At 42.9% G+C, this 23020-nt stretch overlaps 1 protein-coding gene across 3 annotated transcripts in view; it reads left to right on the top strand.

Moving 5' to 3' along the window:
- The first annotated feature begins 12258 nt into the window (after window positions 1–12258).
- The window catches only part of Uggt2 (UDP-glucose glycoprotein glucosyltransferase 2), an 85645-nt gene continuing 74883 nt past the window's right edge, over window positions 12259–23020 (top strand). For 2 of the 3 annotated variants that reach the window (XR_007593294.1, XM_050150369.1), the window contains exons 1-5: window positions 12259–12461; window positions 16783–16865; window positions 20769–20899; window positions 21339–21451; window positions 22337–22511. Coding sequence is in view for 1 of the 3 variants with exons in the window: in XM_050150369.1 (XP_050006326.1) it covers window positions 12310–12461; window positions 16783–16865; window positions 20769–20899; window positions 21339–21451; window positions 22337–22511 (654 nt within the window). In the remaining 2 variants the exon portion in view is untranslated. Of the gene's footprint in view, window positions 12462–16782; window positions 16866–20768; window positions 20900–21338; window positions 21452–22336; window positions 22512–23020 lie in introns of those variants that run through there. The other variant, XM_050150370.1, reaches the window with a different exon arrangement.

Genomic DNA, 23020 nt, shown 5'->3' on the forward strand with positions numbered 1-23020 from the left:
TTCCATGGCCACCAGGCATGCATGTGGTATACATAACAAACATGCAGATGCTCACAAAAGTTAAAACTGATCCTTGAAGAGAAAGGAAAACACACTGCCACATGCTATGAGAGAAGCTAACTATCCCACCTGCAAGGGATAATTGATTTTCTTTTCCTAACCTGGGGCACCCAGATTTGACTGCCTTTGGACACTGGCTCTCTCTTGGACCTCAGCCCTTCAGACTCTGAGATTTACAGCCTTTTCCTGCCATCTGATGCAGAAACACTCTTCCTGGTTCTCTGACTAACATGTGAACAGATCATGACCCTCCTCGGCCTCCATAACTGTATGCCAATTTTCATGACAAATTCAATCTCTTGTGCACATATTGCTGGTCTATTTCTCAGGAGAACCCTGGTCCCTGTATCTTTCCTCTGGTGCCAGCGGCTCTGTGTCGGTGCCCTGACACTTCATTTGGTGGGATCTTAGGAAAGGCGCTAAGTGGGATTCTTTGTGTAAACATTTACAGTGATAGTTTGGTTACCAACTTTTTCCCTCTGACTTGACTGTGGCCCTTAAAAGCAAACTTTTGTGATTTTTTTTTTTTAATTTGGCTTAAGTTAGCTAGTTGTTTGGCTGGCTGTTTGTCCCTGAATTTGGTAAAGGTTTTAGTAGGAATCCTCGCAGCCACAGTGGCGATGTCTTCCTATTGTGCCTAAATCTAAAGTGACCCAGGACTGGGACAATGTGTCTAGGTATGGACAATATTTCTGTGAACTACAATCTACATATATTTATTCCGAAAATGTTTCTCAAGCTTGGTATAGTGAAAGACCCTTTAATACAGCGCTTAGGGACAGAGGCAGGAGGATCTCTGTGAGTCTGAGGCCAGGCTGGATTATAAAACAAATTACAGGTCAGTCAAGGAGGCACAGCAAGCACTTGTCTCTAGCAAAAAAAAAAAAGAAAGGAGGAGAGAGAGGGGAGAGAGAGAGGGGAGAGAGAGAGGGAGAGAGAGAGAGAGAGAGAGAGAGAGAGAGAGAGAGAGAGAGAGAGAGAGAGAACTATAGTCTCCTAATTCTCCCAACCATCCTCGTCCCTCTGGCCCACCTACACAGAAAGCTTGATGTCATCACTAGGGCTGAGAGTGGCGTTATTTGATTAACACAAATGAAAGCGAATCCTTGATAAGGTAAGGGTCGCCGTTGTTCCTTTTATATGGACCCATTCATTCACAACATCTCTAGCATTTCAGGCCCTGGCGATTCAGAGCTGAGAGGAGCAAGGTCTGCATTCAGGGGTTTAGGGACAGAAACAAGGGAACTTCTCCCACAGCCTGCATTATCCCTGCAATGCACTCATAAGAACTGAGTGTGCCTGGGCAAGAAAATCAAATTGCGCAAATATAATCTGGGAAGCAGCCGGTATGGATAGGAGCTACATTTCTTGTGTCAACATTTTTTTTGTTGTTTTTTGTTTTTCGAGACAGGGTTTCTCTGTGGTTTTGGAGCCTGTCCTGGAACTAGCTCTTGTAGACCAGGCTGGTCTCGAACTCACAGAGATCCGCCTGCCTCTGCCTCCCGAGTGCTGGGATTAAAGGCGTGTGCCACCACCGCCCGGCTTGTGTCAACATTTTTAAACAGAAATGCGACCCAAATTGTTTTAAGATTAAATATTATCTAAGCTCCCTCCAAGCTTATATTTCTACGTTTTTATTGTGAAACATTTTAATAGTGAAAAAATAGTGAATTCCTAGGAAACATTTAGTTTCAACTATTTTTAATTCTTGAGAAATTAATATATGAAAATATGTTTAAATTCTTTCCATCCCTCCTTCTTCAACTTATTCCATGTCCCTGAACCCCATAAACACACACACCTACTGAGTTTATTTGGTGTTTCTTTTATGTAGGTGTATTTATGGTTGGCCACTTGGGATTGGATAACTGTGGGGCTTATCACAGAGAAAACAGATTCTACCTCTTAGCAGACATTGCCTTGGCGCTTTAGGAGTGGTAGCATGTGTAATTTCTCCATTCATATTGACATGTCAAAGGATGTTGCCTTCGTATAGGTCTTGTTTAGTCAACCATGTTGAGATTTCATGCCCCCGTGCAACATCCCTTACAAGACATTAACCAACATCAGGCATCCTGGTCTTCTGACTCCCAACCATCTTTCTGCCCCCTCTTCCAGGATGGTCCCTGAACTTCACTCTAGGAATTGCAGTGTGCCATGTGTGTCTGAGGATCCTACATTCACTCGTTTCCTGCGTTTCTGACCAGTTGTCCATCTCTAAATTAGCCTTTCTCTGCTATGGAAAGAAGGTTCTTAGGGAACAGGTAACGACCACACATCTGCAGTTGTGAGTAGCTAGAATACAGTTAGGAAATTCGTGGGATTAGAACAAGGACAGCGGTAGGTTTGGATCCTTGGTCTGACATCTCTCCAGCCACAAGCACTTAGCTAGGCTCACAGTACCAGGCATGGATCCCTACCTAGTGAGCAGGCTTTGGAATTTCAACCATTTTAACATGCTGATAAATGCATGCTTTTTATTGAATCATTTGAAAGTGTTGCTTTATAAAATTTTATTTATCTCCTATGTAATCTATGACATCATATTGTAATCAATTCTACAATCAAACACCCAGTTCAATTCAAATTTTCACCCAGTTTAACCTCAAGTGTCTTTAATCACTTTTTTAGGGAAAAAAATTAAAATCCATTCAATGTTCAAAAAATTAATGTTGCTGTAATGATTCTTGAATATCTTTTAGAAATAGCTTCTTTCCATACCTTTGTGTGTGCAAGTGTGTGCAGATGTTCAATGAAGCCAGAGAGGGCTCGGATCCCCTAAAGCTGGAATTATAGGTCCTCTGTAAGAGCACTGTGTTCTTTTAACCACTGGCCTGTCTCTTTAGCCTACTGAAAATCTTTTCATCTTGGGCAGCTCCACTGTTTTTCTCCTCAAGCTGTTAACCTACACAAGCCCCTGCCTGCTTTGTTGTACAATGCTGCCCCCATATTTAAAAGAGAAAGGAAATAAGTGCTTCTCACATGTTTCTTAATGAGTTCTTTTTCTATAGTTCATGTGAACTACAAGGTGAGCCACAAGAGACTCGGGGTTAGTGAAGACACCTCAGGTGTAAACATCCAATTGCACATAACATCCTGTTATCTTGTTCTTTGTGATGCTGTTTGATCAGTCGGTCAAGGCAGTGTCTAACGATATTCCTGCCATAAAAATACAATCATCCCTTTATAATTAATAAGCAACCTGTGGGAGGGGATCCTTCAGTTCTGTTTAAAAATCACTGTTTCCCACCGTGTTTGCACAAAGTGGCTTCATCATGTACTTGTGGCTGAATTTCAAAGTGATTTTTCCCTGCTGGTCGATTTACAACTCACCCCGAAACTCCCCTTAATATCATTATTATCTATGAAGCGTTTTTCACTGGGAATGTAGAGTACCTTCTCCTATTAAACATTTCTTATGTCTCTGCTATTATATTTAATATTTTACATAATTATGTATAGTTTTTTCTGTTTATCTAGATCTCGAATGGTGAGCATTTGCCTCAGGTATCCTGGTGTGGGACAATTGTCTATATTTTGTCAATTATGTTTTAAATAAATGCCAATTGGCCAGTAGCCAAGCAGGAAGTATAGGCGGGACAACCAGACAGGAAGTAGAGGTGGGTCAATGAGAACAGGAGAATTCTGGGAAGAGGGAAGCTCCCTCTTCTGTTCTGTCCAGACACAGAAGAAGCAAGATGTGACTATGCTGCTTATAAAGATACTGAGCCATGTGGCTAACACAGATAAGAATAGTGGGCTAATGTAAGTTATAAGAGTTAAATAAGAAGCCTGAGATAATGGGCCAATAAGTTTATAATTAATGTAGACATCTGTGTGATTTCTTTGTTACTTAACTGGGACAACCAAGCAGGTCAGAAAACTCAGGCAACACTTAGCCCCGGGTCTGGTGAATCTTTGTATTGGATGGTCAGACCTATCAGTGATTTCTTTCTAACATTCACCTTCAGGTATTACTCCTCTACATTGCCTTGGGTCAACACCTCAGTTCTGATCAATTACCAAGCTGAAGTTGGACAGTGTATTTTCTTGGTCAGTCAGTGGCCTCTTTGTCCGAGGTGAATAGATGTTTTTCTAGTGCCACGGTTGAGAGTAACTACTTTTAAAGACTAAATTTAAGATTCCTTTCTCATTGGAAGGAATTGCCTCACATTTAAGATTTGGATGAATAATTGCTAATAGAGAACTGGCTGAGATGGCTTCTGAGTCTGGCATGATGCCATTGTCACCATGACAAAATGCTGATGTCTTCCTTAACCTCCACAAAACCACAAGTGATGTTTCTCTTCCAGGAATTAATCACTGGCTAGTTGGATATCACTCTCAGGGCCTATTTAATCCTATTCACAGGGAATAGCATGGATTCTGTGGCACACCTCAGACTTTCCTAGGTGCTTTTAATATGCCATTTACCTTCAAAGAGTGACCCATGGCTTTACCCCTGAGCTACATATCCAACTATCCAGCAACCACCGTAGAGACCTCAAAAACTCCCAAAACTCAAGGTATGTGAAGCAAATCCGCTCCTCCAGCTCAGTGACTGGAACTCTGATCTCCACTTCGCTCTGGCCGCAGTCCTGTGGACTGTCACTCCTGCCTCAATCTCTCTGGATCCTTCCCCCAAAGGCCAACAATAAATATTTGTCACTCTGACTTCCTAATGCCTTGGATTTTGACTATCTCCTTGCAACACTGCCTCTGAAACTCAGTATCTCCAACACTGAACTCAAACCATTCCCCTAAATCCAGCTCCAGACTCCTGCTGAGGGAGCTCCTTTCATCCAGTCATGCCATCTTGAATCCCCTGCATGCATGTTCCTCCATCTTCAGCTCTACATCTGCTTTGCTGACTTCCTACTCTCTCATCTGAACCATTTCCATCATTTCTTACCTGAGTTATGGATATCAGTTTATTCTTTATAGAATGATATACCACGTGTGCTTGTAATATACCTCCCACCTTAAGCCACTTTAAAAAGTAGCACAGAATTATGGTTCAAAACAAGAAGTAGTAAATTTATTCTGTGAGAACCAGGGTTAGTGGTGAGGTATGCAGAGAGAGGTGCTCATAGACAAGAACGGTAGCAGTGACATGATGCTCGCTGAACTTGGGAAACTTCACATGACATCAGAGGTATGAAAAATTCACTGAGACATATCAATAGAAGGGAGGACTTTTGTATATAGTTTATTCAGTGAGAAGTTAAATTTTTAAATGACTATCTAGCTGTTCTTCATATCAGGATTGCGCCACTGCTTCGGGTCTTTCCTAAGCATCTCCACAATAGTGAGTTTTGCTTTAATTATGTTTAGAACCCAAAGTGTTCAGCTCTAAACCCTTCATCATAAGCCAGCAACAGAAAGCCACAACCATTCTTACTTATCATATTTATTATATTGCAGTTGGGATTGATTGATTTGGTTTCTGCCACTATGATAGTGTACCACCTCGCTGTTGGACATTTTCCTTTCCAATGGGCACTGCTCATCCACTCTGGGATGATTGTTGTCAGCTCTTTTGTCCCCATGCATGGTTAATGCCTGCATGAGGCAGTTTAGAAAGATGGAGAAGCATTGTGGTATTGCGGCACCAACATGCTGATGCAGACTCAACTCTGCGCCAGCTGGTCAGACTGTTCAACTCTCCAAGCCTGGCCGAATTAGAGACAAAGCAGAAGCCAAATGCTTAGATATAAATCCAGACAAAACAGCAGAGAAATGGGTAGGCAGGAGATAGCTCCTAAATCAATGGCAGAAATGATTCTGGCATTTCAAATTACAGTCACTTCAAACATAAATTTTAGGTAAGGATGTGGCTTATAATTCTCAGCAGGATTTAATACCAAGTCCACACCAGTGTTCCCACCGATTTGGGAAATTTATGAACAGGAAACTCTGCTACATGAATATCAAGGTTTGATATGAAATTGAGAGACAAAGTTAGAAAGCACCTATTAGTTAACTATGAAACTCGTGAATGCCTGTAATTAATAATATGCAATATAATCCACTAGAAATTTGATATAGAACAAAGTATGGCAATTATAATTGCATATTGCCAAATGTCATTGCTTCCATAACCTACGTATGCACAAGGCATTTAATAACCATCATTTTATCTAATGTAACATTGTGTATTATGAATTTTCAACTAGTAGGTTCATCTAAACCTGTGCAATTATGGTAGTTTTTATTTTTACAGCTGGATTTTTAAGTTTCCATAAAGTGAGCACACTGGCAGTGTTATCATTAATGTCATTTATGTTAATATGATAATGAAATGTGCTAAAATACTTAAGTCCTCAGTCCCTGAATTTGCCAGCAAAATTTCAGAACATTTATTCTCTGGACAATTTTAATGTACCATTGGACCTTCTGTTTTTTAACTATTGAGACAGAGCCACCCTGTCTAGCCCTATCGTGGATATTGTTTGATGATGCTGTTGGTTCAAACTGTCAACTTGACAGAACACGGACTCACACTTCCGAGATTACTCGGGTCAGACAAGGTTATGAGCATGTCTGTGCAGAACTGTCTCCGTTGTTGATTGCTACAGGAGGGTTTGGCCCACTGAAGGCAGCCCCATTGCAGAGCAGGTGATTCTGAACTGTGTAAGAAAACTAGCGAATTGTGGGCCAGCCTGAGGATCAGGGAGCACACTTCTTCAGTTTTTACTTCAAGTTCCTCTTTGAGACCACGCCCTGACTTTCCTCACCCGGAGGCGAGGATGAAAGTAAACCCTTTCCTCCTGTAAGCTGCTTTTGGTCAGTCTTAGGATGCGCTTGGGTTCCAGGTTTCTCCAGTATAGTTGCAACTGGGAGGCTGCATGAGCTTTGAGCAGACCACGTGGTCTTTCAGATGGTGGTCTGCAGCTCAAGCTCAGCGTCTAAAATCCCTTCACTTCATTAAAAACGGATGGCATTAGACCAACAGCGAAAACGAGGTGGGCACTGGGTCTCAGAATGCAACAGAGAGATCAATGGAGTCAGCTGACTTCACCAATGGAGTCAGCTGACATCATCAGGCTTCTTGCCGTCCCTCCATCCCTCTACCCCATCCCAGTATCTCCAACTAACATAACAAGCAAGGTGTAAATGCCCTTTGGATGTGGTACTCAAATTGCCTCCGTGCGTCTCTCTCCACGTCCTGTCCCTTCAATCCTAGGCCTGAAAGGAGAGGATGATATTCCTTTCACTGGCCAAGAATAATGGAGTCTGGGCCTTTGAAATGGGGTACATTGTCATTCAGTCTTATCCACATAAACTGCTGGGTCAGGAGGCTTAAAAAATGACAGAATTGGTGTAAATGTTTCTGTCTCGTAATACTTGATATAACTTGATTTTAGACATGATTTTAGCACATCCAGCTGCAAATGTAACTGAGCTGAGATAATGGTTCAGCGATAAATGTTGGTATTTAGCTTTTGGGGGTTTACTGCTGTTTGAAATAAAGGCCTTCTCTCCTGCAACTTGACCTTTAAACAATTAGCATTGACTTTCTCCAATCAATTAAACTCATATTAGGTACTTAGTTTAAGTTAGGAGATATTTACTTGTAGCAGACAATCCTTTTATTGATGTTGCTTTTTGTCTTTTAGAATCTCAATCCATGCCTTCTTTCCAGACTGTTTCTTCAAAAGAGATACATAAAAATAGAAGGTAGACAGGAGTTTTGCCATGAGTCTCTGCCTCAGCCCCTGGTTTGTTAGCCACAGAATCCCAATCGTGTCAAGAGAGAGAAAACATCCCAGCTGTAAAATCGTTTTCCAGAATTTACCAGGAGAGAAGAGGTCACGGGGCATGGAGCTAGCTAATAGACAGATGTCATTAGCAGGTCTTCTGGGGAAAGTCACATCGAATAGAAACAGCTCAGTTAGGCATCCAGGATTTATCTTTGGGCTTTCATCTTTCTTCCTTCTCCATCTGAGAACATATTAACAATGCCTGGAGATATGCTCACCAGCTCTGATGAAGGGTAAAACCTATGTATTGTGTGATGTTTTACTCTTTCGGCTTTTTGGGGGGCCCACCACCAGCTCCCAAATAAATCATACACAGAGGCTTATTCTTTCTTATAAATGCCTGACCTACCTTGGCTTGTTTCTTGCCAGCTTTTCTTAAATTATACCAACTACCTTTTGCCTCTGTGCTTTTTCCCTTTTCTTGCTTCTGTATACCTTACTTTCACTCTTACTCTGGGTGGCTGTATAGCTGGGTGGCTGGTCCCTGATGTCCTCCTCTCCTTGTTCTCTTGCTCCTCGTTCACTTCCTCATTTCTCTTTTTATCCTCTCTGCCTGTCAGCCCTGCCTATCCTTGCTTCTGCCTCGCTATTGGCCGTTCAGCTCTTCATTAAACCATCGGGTGTTTTAGACAAAGAATCACAGCTTCACAGAGTTAAACAAAGGCAGCATAAACAAAAACAACATACCCTAAAATAATGTCCTCGGTGCCTATGCTTTAAACTTGCCCAACATAAAACTGTAGCATTCTGAAGTGCCTTAAGAACTTATTTCTAGTTTGATGAGGACAACAGAAAGAATCTCTCACTAGCTGAAGCTATTCTTTACATAATTATCAGGAAAAGCCTATCTGGTCATTTGTGAAGTTAATTTTCTTTTTCATTACTGGGCTTTAGCTCAGAGCCTCCTGTAGGCCAGACAAGAGCTTATTATCAGTGAGCTATATCACCAACCCTCCGTTGAAGCTGTGCTTTAGGAAGTACCAAGAGTGTCAACTAAAATCAGTCTTTCCAGTGCTGTCTTCAGAGACAATGAATGAAGAAGGAAAAGCATCACTGTCTTGTGCTTACACCATTTTGCAAAGTATTGTCTTCAATTCAGAAATCAGCTCTGAAATTAATTCTAAAAGTTGTGCTCCAAAGCGACTGGATCATTTGGGAGATTTAAATTAAAGCCACAATGAAACATGACCTCATTTTTGGTGAGGATACAGAAAAACTGGAACCCTTGTACACTCACTCTCCTGGCGCCAATGTGAAAGAGTTCAACTGCTAAAGAAAACAGTATGGCAATTCCTCAAGGAAGTAAGCGTAGAATTATGAAAGATGCAGCAACCCCACTTCAGGGAGGAGATCCGAAACACTCGAAGGCAGCCTCTTGAAGAGATATTCCTATACTCAAATCCAGACCAGGGTGACCAAGTGCTAAAAAGTGGAAGAAACTCAAGCTTCCTTGGAAGAACGAATCAACAAAATGTAACAGAACGATAGCAGGGCATTGTTAAGCCCTGGAGATGAAGGGGATTCTGAAGCATGCTAGAACATGCCAAGATAAACCAGTCAAAAGTGTTGTATGATTTTATTCATTCTACAGGTGTCGGGTTAATAGGAGCAGAGAGTAGAGCGAGAGACTGAGAGGAGGATAATGAAAGTTTCAGGATGAGAAGCTCTTGATAGCGGCTGCATGACAGTGTGCAGGAACTCAATACTGTAAAGTCTGTGTTCTCAAAAGTGGCTAAAATGACCAATTTTACCTTACATGTAGTTTGCCACCGATAACCAATACTTTGGCTTCAGTAGCTATGTGTGTAAGCAAAGAAGGTAGTGGTCTAACACCAAGTTTCAGGTTCTCATATCAACAGAACGACTATGGCTCATCTCCACGGCTTGTTGTTTTAAAGACACTGCGGTGAGCGGCATGCGCGAGCCTGCACACAGCCACAAGAGATGCCGAGGAAGAGGTTGGGAAGCTCAGTAGTGAAACACAGGCTCAGGAGACACAGAGCTTGGGATTCAACACCTGGAGTTCAGAAACAAACAAAGAGCTGGAGTTAGACATTTGTAACTTATTTTAAATAAAATGTGGGAAGTCATAAAATTGGACTTGCTAATCCTTAAATTAAAAACTCTAAACCATTATTCGTTTGCTTATGATTTTGACACAATCTTGCCTAGAGAGGAGATATGACAAATTCTTTAAGTTTATGAATCCTTCCCAACTGGAATAAAGTCTAAGAATGCTTTTGTATATTTAAAATATTCCAATTAAAACATAAGAATAGGGTCTACTTTACAACAAAGAATATCTAGAAAACAAAACAGGGCATTTTAAAGCTTCATTTAAACTTTGAGACTTCATTTAGGCTCAGAAGATTAAGATTCTTATTATCTAACTTTATTCTCACCCGGCGCTATTATAATCACGGAATGCACGGAGCCCACTCTGCACCTTAAGAGGAATTCAAGATGATTTATTCCATGAAACACGTTTCTTATTATAAAGAACTCATTAATCACTTCTTCCACATATAATGAAAACTGCTATCATGAATTTTTCATAGTACCCTGAAGTGACTAACTTTGAATTGCATTTTTCTAAAAAAAAGAAAATGCTCACATATAATTATGCCTCTGAAGTGTGTGCAGTTCACGGCCAGCGTGGACCAAGGGGCTATTGATTCTCACAACCTATTGATCAAATTTTATAATTTACACATTTTAGAATCCTTGGCTACTTTACTGCCCTAAAATGCTTCGTGGTTCTTTTCCTACCCCACAGGTAATTTACACAGAGAAGGAACCTTGAAGGTCACCCACGCTCTTCCTCTTCTCTCTGAAATCGAGCCTGCGGGTGACCTCGGTGAGGAAGTCTTCTAAATCACTTCCGTCGCTGGGAAAACACCCTACGAGATAAGATGTGTAGTTGTATAAATGAATGGTCAGTAGTAAGTGAATTCCATTTTCTCCAAAAGAATGAGGCAGCAAGCCCACATCTCCGAATTCAACAGGACTGCATGCTGATAAGTTTCATTAGTGTCCTTTAATGATATCCTGCATGTGACTTACACCGAGTAGCGATTGGCATTGTCTGAGATGTGCTGGCATGCAAGGCTCTTCCTGGCAACACTTCATTGCCTTCCAACCCACAATTTCACCCAAAAATGAAGAATTAAAGCAAATACACTTCGAAGATGCACAATATACCTTTTCTCTAGGTCTATGACTGGAATTGTAGTTCACTGGCCTTGGCTTTCTGACTACCTACCCAGGATTACAAGGTCCTACCGAGGCCTTTTCAGTACTTACTGACCCTCAACATAAACTGTGCCAGAAAGGAGCGAGGCGTGAATTCTCGGAGAAAGATACTGTATGCAGCTGGGGAAATATGAAAGCACTGTGTTCAGATCCTAAAGTGAAAATCCAACGATGACAATCCAACAGCTGAAGAGGTCACAGGAAGAAAAATCAGCAAGTGAAGAATCCGCTCCGGAAGTGAGACTTACCTGGGCGTTAATCAGAACATGGCCTTCTAAGGAAAACTAAACACAGGGTAAATGGAACGCTCTCATCTGTGTCTGTTTCTATCTCTATCTCTCTGTCTGTCTGTGTGTGTGTGTGTGGGAGGGAGAGAGAGAGAGAGTCGGCATCTGAAACAGATGAGGTATACCCACACAGGTGTACGCGGATGGAGAGCAAGGGCTCCGTGCTCCCCCGAGTTCTTTTTCCCTCTTCTTCCATGCCACGCCTATTATTTACTGGTGTTTTTCTGATCAGCTGTAATCTTTTGACGCAGCACCGCTTAATCTTGTAAGAACACAGGAATCACCTGGGCCTTCCAAGGGGCTGCGAGGAAGGAACACACTTTTGCATCCAGCTCAAAAAGCGACTTGGCAGGACTGAGATGCGGGTTCTGACGCCCGCAGGAGACCTCGGTCTGAATGCTAAGCATGAAGCCGGTCCAGACTGCAAGCGGGGAAAGCCTGACATCCACTGGCCGAACACAGCTCTCCAACATTGCACACCAGTGCCTAGGGCCTTAGACGTTATTTTGGAGGCCTGGTCTCACTCCCACGCACCCCCAGGTGATCCTAACTGGGAAGTTTGCCCTCATTGCCTCCACCCTTACGAGGTGGATCACCCCAGGGGTCCTTGACTAGCTGGACTGGGGCAGCTCTGGCTAGTCTCAGATTGGTCTGGGCCAACGGGCATCGCTCCCAGTGTCCCAAGCCCTCAATCCCAGGACCCTGAGGCCCCGCGGGGAACCCTTCTGAGCTCCGGCGTCGGCCCGCGGGGGCTACCCGCACCGAGCCTCTCCCCCCCCCCCCCCCCCCCCCCCCCCCCCCCCCCCCCCCCCGGCTTCGCCAGCCACGCATGCGCACGGTGGTGACCGGCCAAATAACGGACTGCGGCTCCCCCCACCGGAAGTGGGGCGCGGCGCACCAGGAGCCGCGGATTGTAGCGTGGCGGCTCGCGCTTCCCTGGGCGCGCCATGGCACGGGCCAGAGCCTCCGAGGAGCTGCTCCTGCGCTCCGTCGCGCTGTGGCTCGCCCTCCTCGGCGCTAGCCCGGCGGCCGCGTCCAAGGCGGTCACCGCACACTTGGCTGCCAAGTGGCCCGAGACCCCGCTGCTGCTGGAGGCCAGGTGGGTGCCCTGGGGCCTGGGCCCAGCCGAGCGCCGAGACCGGGGAATGGCGACGAGCGGAGGGACCCTGGCATCTCCATAGACATCCCCCTTCGGCAAGGGGCTATACCGATTCCGCGTCCCCGGGACCAGGGTGCCCCCAAATTTGGGGTTCACTCAGGCCCCGAGGTCACTAGGATGCGTCTTCCTCTCCTACCCGTGCGTCCCCTTAGATCTACCGTCCTCCGGGACTGCGCGTCCCCACTGCCCCGGAGGCTCGCACTGACTCCCCGCAGATCCAGCGTCTCCTACGACCCCAGGACTCCCCGCCTCGGACCTAGTGTACCCTCAGATCCGGCGTCCCTAGGCGTCTTTGGTCAGATGGCTTCTTGCTCCCTCCCTCGGTGTCCCCAGGCACCTGGAGCATCACTGCTTAGGGCAGTCACTCTACACAACTCTGCCACTCGCTTGCCCCACCCGCTCGTGATTTTTAAAACTTCTCTGTCTCCATTCGTGTCCCGGAGTGTCCTGCCGACGTGAAAGAAGGAAAGCACGGTTTAATGCAAGCTCTCTGCAAAGTTCTTGTTAGCAGATTGTTTGAAGCTCCTAGTTTTCTCTTTACACTTTTGACTTGTCTCATTCCCAGGTTTGCGGTGGGAATGTCCCACCGCCACACACACACACACATCCATCCATCCATCCATCCATCCATCCATCCATCCATCCATCCATCCATCCATCCAAGGGGATTTGTTACTCATTCTGTTTAGTTACCTAGCAGAAAGCAGAGGTCTTTACTGGATTTTACCCTTTCAGATTCCGGAGAACAGAAGCAGAAATGCTGCCTCTTGTGGCTTGCGGTGGCAAACCTTTGTAATCCGTGCAGAGCAGAAGGGTTGTAAATTCATGAGTATGTGGCCAGCCTGAGGCTATAAAAGGGAAACTACCTGTGTTTTTTTTTTTTTTTTTCCTTTCTATTGGGCATAAAGTTTTGTAACTGTTGATGTGTTTATAAAGCAGCATCCCATGGTTCTAAAAACGAAACCCCGTCACACTGTATTACCTATTTATTGGCTGCTAGCAACAATTTTTATTAAGTAAATTATTAAAGCTTCCTCTAGTCCATAGTGTCTCCTAGCAGTGCCTGGGCTTGGTTGCACACTTAGTTCCCAGCCGCCAAATTTCTTTTTTTGAACTGTTAGTTGCGTTGTCTGCTTTTTTTATTTTTTTGCAAATTCCAGATAGAATGTTCCTTAAAGCCCTTTACAAGGTAGTCTGGGTCAAATTTGCCACCTTTGTTACTTGTGCTGTGTTGAATGAGATTCCTACAGAAGTATGTCCACATCCTAACCATGCCCCCCAAAATCTGCAAATGACACTTTGTTAGGTCAAAAGTCTTTGCAAATATAAGTGAGAATATTGGGGCATTTTTAATTATCGTGGTGGGCCGCAAGTCCAATGTCAGAAGACACAGATAAAAATACTTAAGGAGAGGGCCATGCAAAGATTGATTTAGAGATTGGGTTAAAGAGCCTCGATTCACAGAACAGCTGGAGCCACTAAACTCGCAGAGGCGAGGAGTCTGTTCAGAGCCTGAAGCAGTGCTGCCTTGCCAGGAGCATGATGTAGGACTTCTGGCCTCTAGAGTCCTGAGAGAGTAAGTCTTTAGTGTTTGAAGCCACAATGGTTTGGGCAGTTTATTATAAGAGCAATTAAAAAAAAAAACAGTTTGTACCAAAAAGTGGGATCTCAATGCAACAAGAACCCTGAACTGTTAAGAAGTAGCTGTGGAGCTGGGCTAGGAGAACTTTGAGAAATGTAGACAAGGACTATACAACCGTGAAGAGACTTCCCGAATAATAGTGGTGATTCTGATGAGGACTCAAGGGTGTAGTAGAACCAGATGCTGTTACTTTGGAGAATAATAATCTTGAACAAGATATTGATAAAATATGAATATTGAAAGTCATTCTGGGAAGGGTTCAAAAGGAATGTGTCACGCCCCACCTCGTCCAGCAAGGATGACGCGCGACACACCGGAGCTCTTCTCACTGCAGTTTATTCCAGGACTTTATTCACTTTCTCTCTCTCTTCTCTCTCTCTCTCTCTCCCTTCTCTCTCCTTCCTCCTCTCTCTCCTCGGGCAAACCTCTCCCAACCCTTAAGCAGGCATGGGCCGCCAATCTCGGATTGCCAGGTGGGCACTGCCCATAGGCCCACGCATATGCAAGCATCTGATGATCATTGCGTGATCAGGCATAGTCAGACTTTAGCCATACGAGTTGATTATACATCTCCATCAGGTGTGGCTCTATGCTGCTCGCTACAGGCATGTATTATTGAAAGCAAGAAAAAGGATGAATCTTGTCATCTACTGACAGCACTTGGTAGTTTAGGTTCAACCGCTTGTCGACAACACCTGGGAAGCAATAAACTTGGGCAGAAGTCAAACTTACCTGAGGAGACTTTCAAGCAGTAGTCAGAATGCTACCTCAGTGCTCTTTGCTGGGCATGTTGCGGAACGAGGAGAGAAACACTTTGCTGTCTGGAATTTTGCAGCCTGTTTGTATTGGAAAGGATGCAAAAACCAGGAACCGTGAATTGTTCTAGAGAGATGGCCAATGTCAGGCTGACAGCTGAGTTAACTGTTGGCTGAGTAGAGGCAGGTGATTCCTGGACCTGTTCGTTCATTTCAAGTAAAACTGGTGTGAAGACGGCAACTCTAGATCCTGCCCAAGTTCCTAGAGCGGTGCTGTGCTCAGAAAAAACAAGTATAATCAAGTCCTGTCTTACTGACAGGTCATACTTTTACCTACGACTACACAGTGCATGTTGAGCATCCCAAATCCTGAATTCTAAATTGTCTAAAACCCCCAAATTGATAGTGTCAACATTACTCCAATGTGGAAAATTCTACACCTGACCTTATGGGACAATTTCCTATTCATTTTTGTGTTAGGATTTTTGTTTTAAGTAATATTGTCTATGTAAATAAACAGTTAAGTTTACTATTTTGGCTTTTGAACTACTTGGTTTTTTTATATATGCTATCTTTTGATAATTTCACATCTGTAAAATGAATTTTGACTGTATCTATCCCCTGTTCCTTCCCCAACTCCTCCTGGAGTCCCCACCCATGTCCTCTTATCTAAGAAAAATTAGCACACTGATAAGAATCACTGCCACAGACACGTGCACGGGTGCCAGCCATCCACCTGAGCTTGGACAGCCTACCAGGAGCCATACCCTGGAATACAACTGGCTCTCCCCACTGCAGAAGCCATCAGTTATCTGCCAGGAGCTTCTCAGCTTGGACTGGGGCCTGTGAGTCCCGTTTCTGTCCATGCTGGAAAGTTAACCAGCTTGATGTTGTACAGGTTTTATACAGGCAGCCACAGCGACTGTGAGTTTAAGTTCAGAGGTCTTGTGTCCAGAAGTCGGTTTCACAGCATGGCTCCTCTGCCTCTGGCTCTTCCTATTTTCTGCCTGTTTTCAGTGTCCCCTGGACATTTGGGGAAGTGGTAATGATAGTCTGTCAAGGACGAGCACCCACAGACGCTCACTCTTCATACTTTGACCAGTGTTCAGTCATTGCATTAACTTCTACTCACAGAGAAGCAGAGCGCTTCTCTGATGAGGATCTGGGACATGCAGGAACAGTGGTGTGAAGGAAATGCTTAGAAGGCTGTTTGATGCTGTGTCCATTTAGTCAAGCAGTGCTGGCTTCTCTCTAGGGCCTATAACATGCCCCCAAGTTCCAAGTCTCTGCGAGGACTATAGTGTCAGGCGTGAGTTTCCTCCTCTGGAGTGGGCCTTAAATCCAGGTAGAAAATTATTAGCCCCTAATGTTCACGCCGCTATTGAAACAATGGGCAGACTGCTTGTCATTGCATGCTCAGAGGTCACCAGAGTTTCCTCCCCAAACAGCCTGCAGTTTGATTTCTCCATGTCTGTGCTCAGTCTTTTGTTTCTTCAGCAATAAGGTCCTGTATATTACTTCTATGGACTACTTATAGTACCAATTCTGTTGATGAACAATGGGTGATTTGTTTACCTTTAATGCTCTTATTTTTGTTACCTTAGGGGAATTTCATGTAGAATGAAAAACAAATTACAAATCCTAAGTTGTCAATAAGAAAAAGTCAGAAGTAATACACAGTGTTGTCTTCTTAGCACAATTGTATATATGTATATATGCATATGTAATTACCCCAGATGAGAAGGTCAATTTATTTCCATATTGTGTTACACAAATTGATATCAGTTATTTAGCATTAGCAGTGTGATTTATAGTATCTAAACTAATTTTGTTTTCATTTATTCATGGATCATTTTTTTAACAGTGAGTTTATGGCAGAAGAAAGCAATGAAAGGTTTTGGCAGTTTGTGGAGACAGTGAGAGAGTTAGCAGTTTATAAACAAACAGGTAAGTGATGTACACATTTTAGCATATGAAATTTATACTTACATGCATGCATTAGATATATTTTAAGTGGGTAATAGTTAAATTTGAATGCAAATTGCGTTGGTGAATCTGAACATTAAATTGAAGGTGGGGCATGTAGTTCTGTTGGTGCGTAGCAGGCAGGAAACCCTGGTTTGATCACCAGCATTGCCAAGGAAGCAGGCTTGATGGTGCACTCTTGCTAGCCCATCATTTATGGTGCAGAAGGATGAGAAGATCAAGGTCATTCTGTAATAAACTGGCTCAGATGTCAACCTGGGCTGCATGAGACCTTGTCTCAAAGAAAGAAAAACCCTCTCTAAAGTTGAAAAGATTATTTAATAGAAACTGTGCTGCCTGTTGCGATATCAGCTTGCCCAGCTAGAATCAATTGTACAGAGGGAACCTTAATTGGAAAAAAAGTCCCAACTCAGATTAACCTGTGGGTGAGCCTGTGATGCATTTTCTCAGTAAGTGCCCAGCCCATTCTGGGTTGTTCCAGCCTCAGGCAGGTGGTTCTGAGGTATAAATGAAAGCAGGCTGGTTCTGGGCATGGTGGATGAGGCCAGGCTAGTTGACACAGAAAATTCAAGTCAACCAAGGCTACATAAATGAGACCCTGTCTCAAAAAGGGGAAGAAGAAAGGGAGGGAAAAGAGGGAGAAAAAGAAGGGAAGGAAGGAGAGAGCAGGAGAGGAGGAAAAGAAAAAAGGAAGAACAAAAGAAAAGAGAAAGGAGTAAAGGAGGTAAAGAAGAAAGGAGAGGGAGGGAGGAAGAAAGAAGAAAGAAAAAAAAAAGAAATAGAAAGCAAGCAAGCAAAGCAATCCCTGGGGAGCAAGCCTATAAGCCGCTCTCTTCTGTGGTCTGTCTGTTCATGGTCTCTCTGCTCAGGTTCCTACCTCTAGGTTCCTGCCCACATTTCTGCCCTGACTTCCCTTCATGAAGGTCTGTGATCAGGACAAGTAAGCTGCAACTGACCCTTTTCCTTCCCAGATTGCTTTGGGCCACTGTGCCTTAGCACAGCAATAGAAACCCTAAGACACTGGTCTAAGCATTCATTTCTAAGGAACAAGGCCTGTAGGAAAACTCAAACAGTAGTGAGTGTATATTAAAGAAAAAGCATATAGGGATAGAACCAAAGAACCAAATGCTTGATAATAAATTGTAAGGAAACGGATTTCAAAACAAATTAGGCATGCATATAATTTTACCATTTATTAGAGATGAAAGCAAATTTGAAGTTGAAGCTGATGAAATAGATGTAATTTGTCTAAGAAACAGTCCAAAGATAGACAAATTTGTTACTTCCATGCCAAAGAATGACGATGAGAAAGCTTTAAGTTTCAGAGATGGGGGATAGCTTAGTTAGTAGAACACTTTCTCCTGAAGCTTGAGAGCATGGTTTGTGAATGAAAACCTGCCCTTGTGTTCCATGCTTGAATCTCCAAGACAGGAGGATCCCAGGAGCTCGCTGGGTAGCCAGCCTGGCCTGCCAGAGAGAGCCAGACCAGTGAGAGACCTTGGTTCACAAATGAAGTGAAAGTAACTGAGACATAACACTTAAGGCTGTGCTCTGATAGCCACGCATGTGTGCTTGTACATACAAACGCATACACTCATGCACACACACATATGAACATACTGTATTCTATAACTAATTACATTTCTACACTGCATAAAATGTGTGTTAAAAACACTGCAATTCATAACACCCAGTAGTCTGCAGTCTGAGCCACTACTTCAGAAAGCATTCTTTGGCCTTGCCTGGCACAACAGAATGCTCAGAGTGTTAAAGTGTGCGTATTGAGGAAGTCGGGTAAGTGCTGCATCTCTGAGGACATTAAACTGTGAAGAGCATCGTCAACAGCTGACTACACTGGCCAACAATAAGTGTAGGTTTGCATATATTAGCACTCAATAGACAAAGCTTGAGGACAGTGTAAGAAGATGGAGAGAACTGGAACAGTAAAATAATGACCTGCCATTTATTTAGTGAGCATAAACTCAATTGTTTTAATAGCATAAAATAGCCTCATCCCTCTATTTCATAATATAGATGATTTTGTTAGTTATAAAGTATAGGCATTACATTCTGCTTCTTCAAATTGTCTTCTTTGATGATTTCACACACGCATGTAATGAGTTCTAGTTATTGTGCCCCCCCTTGTTCTCACTCATTTCCTCACCCCTTCTACCTCTGAAACCTTTCTCTCTGAAAAGCCCCCACCCACTTCCATGACTTGTCTGTATGTGACCGTGGATGGAGGAAAGGACACACAGATAGAAGATTGCTTCCGGCTCATCTCCACTAGCACCCCTAGACTGTCCTCAGCTTTCTGCCGTTCTCTCCTGCCTACCCTACCCCCAAAATTAAATGACCTTTGTATCCCAAAGAGTTTTAAAACAGAATTCAAAAGCCAATCTGCTCTTTCATGTCTAGAGAACAGCTTAGAGAAAGGAAGCATTTTCTCAGTGTGCCCCATCTCTAGACAAAATCGATACTTTATGATGAAAATCGGGTTTGAATTGTTTTCTGGACTATTGTGGACATGGTGAATATACTTGGCCACTGCACCAAACTTGGTGTACTTCCTGTCTTTTCAGTCATATTATGCTTGCTTTACTATGCTCCAGCCCCTTCAACTGCACATTGAATCTAACCCATCCTGTTTAATAGCCACACCATTGGCGTGTATTAAAGTGCACATAGATTCTGTCAGGGGCCATGAGAGTGACGCCTGACAAGTGTCCGTATTTCCCCACTTGAGGAACAGTTATCTGATGGAGGTTAATCCTGCACAGGAAAGGCCTGCAGGACCAGCATCTCTGGAAACTGGTGCTCACTGTTGCTAAGGCAGCTTGGTGCCTCCTCAATACCTGCATTGTAGTGTGCAATCTCATATGATGTGTATGTGTACCCCATGATTACATCTCAACCTATGGGTACATGTATCTGTGGGTGGTCAGGAAGATGACTTTTCATTTGGCTATATAATTTTAATATATAGAATATATATTAGGATGTGCTTCAAACTAGATCTCTCTGTCCCATGAGGACTCTAGACACTTAAAAGTCTGCCTTGTTCTTTTGCTCAGACTAACTGCACACAATCATCTCACTTTCACCTCAGAGCAAGTTCACACTAGACCAAAGGCTTTTTGTAAACAGATCATAAGTTGAAAACCTTAGAGCTATGTGCGAGGTCAGCTGCAGATGTCCAGCCAAGGTTACTAAGAAAAGGGTGCCGATTCTTTGCTTGCCAGTCTGCTAACAAGGAAACTATGTCTCAAAGCTTAACTCACTGGGCTCTGTACCCCCGACTCTGGTCAGTCTCACTCCTGTAACCTTTGAACCTTGTGCTGCCATGGTAAATGACGTGGGTTTGTATAGTTTACCCTAGGGATGTGCTTTTGACCAATGAGAGGTAATTCTTGTGATTTCTTCATCGTTTCAAGGCTCCTGTGAAGAAGAGCTTTGAGGCTAGAGGAGAAGAAGCTAGGAGAAGTCAGGAGGAGGACAGGAGAACGAGAATAGAAGTAGACTAGAGAGACTGATCCACAGGAGTCTGTTGGCTCGCCCTCAGGTAGCCAGAGGAGAAAGGCCTTTTTGCTTGTTGTTGAGTCCGATTCTGAACCCTGAAGAGAGTCGTGGCACTGGACTGCCAAGGCTTTCATTAAGATCCCAAATAGATTTTAAGGGCAAGATTTTTTTAACCATATCATTCTTTTGATTTCTGAGGAAATACTGAAATGGACAAAATAATTATTTCCTTAGCAGCTTACCCAAACTTAAAAGATGATAATTTGACATTAATTCAATTAGCACTATAGGTGGGATATGCCAGTATGCTGAATGTAAAATACTAACATCTTTTTCTCTTTGTAGAATCAGATTATTCTTACTACAACCTAATCCTGAAGAAAGCTGGGCAGTTTTTAGACAATATACACATCAACCTCTTGAAGTTTGCTTTCTCTCTAAGGGCATACTCCCCGACGGTTCAGATGTTCCAACAGGTAAAACGCCTAAGAAGTGCATAATGAGGGTAAATACCACGGTATATGTTGAACATCATTGACTCAGTGTGTTCTACAGATGTATATTTCATTCCATAACCTGTTGATGATTTTATTACCATTGATGTCATTCACTCTAATTGGAAAAAAAAGAAATATTGTTGATTTTGGAGTTAGGAAAGCATGAAAATACAGTGCCAGAAAAATTACTTATACAAAAAATTTTAAAGAATTTTTCAAAAATCTTGCATACACAAGTCTTCTAGGATAAAGTTGATTTTATTAAATATTTCTTCAATTCTACTCACAGAAAATACTTTGCATTGATTAGAAGAGTAACTCGATAGTGAAAGATGAGTTGTTTTAGCTGAAAGCAGTTAGGGTTTAAGATGGCGTGCTAATGACGAGCCACAGTGACAGCAGCACGTTTGCCTTGCAGGTTGCTGCTGCTGAGCCCCCACCAGACGGATGCGCTGCATTTGTGGCTGTGCATGGGCAGCACAGCTGCAGAATTAGTGAGATTAAGAAGCTGCTGAGTAAGGCTACGTCGAGGTAAAGTTATTCAATAGAGAATAGAGAATCCGCATGAAGCTTTTTATCTTTTGAAGCCCTTTCTTAAAGATAAAAAAAAAAAAACCATGTTGTAAGTAATCTTGAGGACACCAGAAATGTTTTTAATTAGAGGTGTGTGAGGATGAATCTGCCGCCCTCCTCCCTTACTCACACCTTGCACATGTATCAGATGCTGTGTGTATGTCTGAATTTCTGTGTAAGGGAAACTGCCAAAATAGAGGCCTGAAGCAGTAATTGCTTTCTACGAAATCTGAGCGTTTCTTTCACCTAGTCTTATTTTATCTGGTTTCTTTTCTGCTGTGTCCTAAATATTTAACTGGTCTGTGCCTCAGAAACTGAAAGGGTGAAGTAAATGATAGCAACTGACTTTAGAGTAAAGTGTAATTTACTAGAAACTGAATAGCCAGGCCAGTGTCTGGAAAGGAGCTGTCAGGATCTGTGTGGACAGGCCGTGCAGACTGATCTGCAGGCCTCCTCTCCTTCCTGAGCCTTCCCTAGGGACTCATTCTTAGTTCTTGGTGTTAAACACTGATTTTGATGGATGTCTACATTATAGTCTTTAAGTATTTGGAAACTGTTTTTAGGGAATATGAACTATAGTAAAAATTTGCTTTAATTAAATATACATTTTAATTGATTAGAATTATTAAAATTTTGTTATTTTATTGACAATGAATGAAAAGTAAACATTTTTAATAGTTCATTTTGGATAAAACAAATTTCTTCTTTTTCTATTGCTATTTTCCTATTTCCGTAGTTATGTACATTACAAGTTATTTGATAGAAGAAAGTATGAACTAGGTAGATGTCGGATATGCTGTTGACTCTCACTGCTTTTGAAAGTCTGTATTGTTTCCGTTTTAGACCCAGGCCTTTCCTATTTGAAAGAGATCATAAGTTTCCCACAGGCAATGAGAACTTACCAGTGATTATTCTCTATGCAGAAATTGGGACAAGAGAATTTGCTGAATTTCACAGAGTATTGTCTAAGAAATCTAAAAATGGTAAAATTCTGTATGTTCTCCGCCACTATATTAAGGTACATGCTTTGTGTTGTTACTGGTTTGTTTGTTTTACCAACATTAGTAATTTGTGTTATGCTCTTTTTTTCTGGACCAGACTAAAGGTTTGTCGATTTTATTCATCTTCTGTGTGGAAGCCCTTTGGTTTCGAGGTTGCTCTGGGTCTGATCTTCCTGCTTGAGCGGGGCGCATTCTGCTCCAGTGTCTGCAGCTCCTGCCTTATCTTCATTAGAGTTTATTTCCTTGTACACGCCTGTTTCTTTAGCCCGTAGGTTTCTGTGTGTAGATCTTCTTTGTTACTGCTATACATTCACGTAGCTCTAAGAACTGCTCTCAGTTGATGTAAAGCACTGTAGAACGTCATGTTTTCGGGAGAGATGAGCAGAGCCTGGGCTGCCCAGCCGTTTCCTCCTGTCCCAGGATGCTAAAGCTGAGAGAATGTTGCAGTTATCCTAATAATTACATGTTAAAGAAACGGAGCAGCCGAGGTGCAGAGGTCATCTGTAGGTTTATCTATCCCATTAAT

This window comes from Alexandromys fortis, unplaced genomic scaffold (assembly GCF_014885135.2).
Source record: "Alexandromys fortis isolate MF-2015 unplaced genomic scaffold, M_Fortis_MF-2015_v1.1 scaffold_66, whole genome shotgun sequence".
NCBI classification, from domain to species: domain Eukaryota; kingdom Metazoa; phylum Chordata; class Mammalia; order Rodentia; family Cricetidae; genus Alexandromys; species Alexandromys fortis.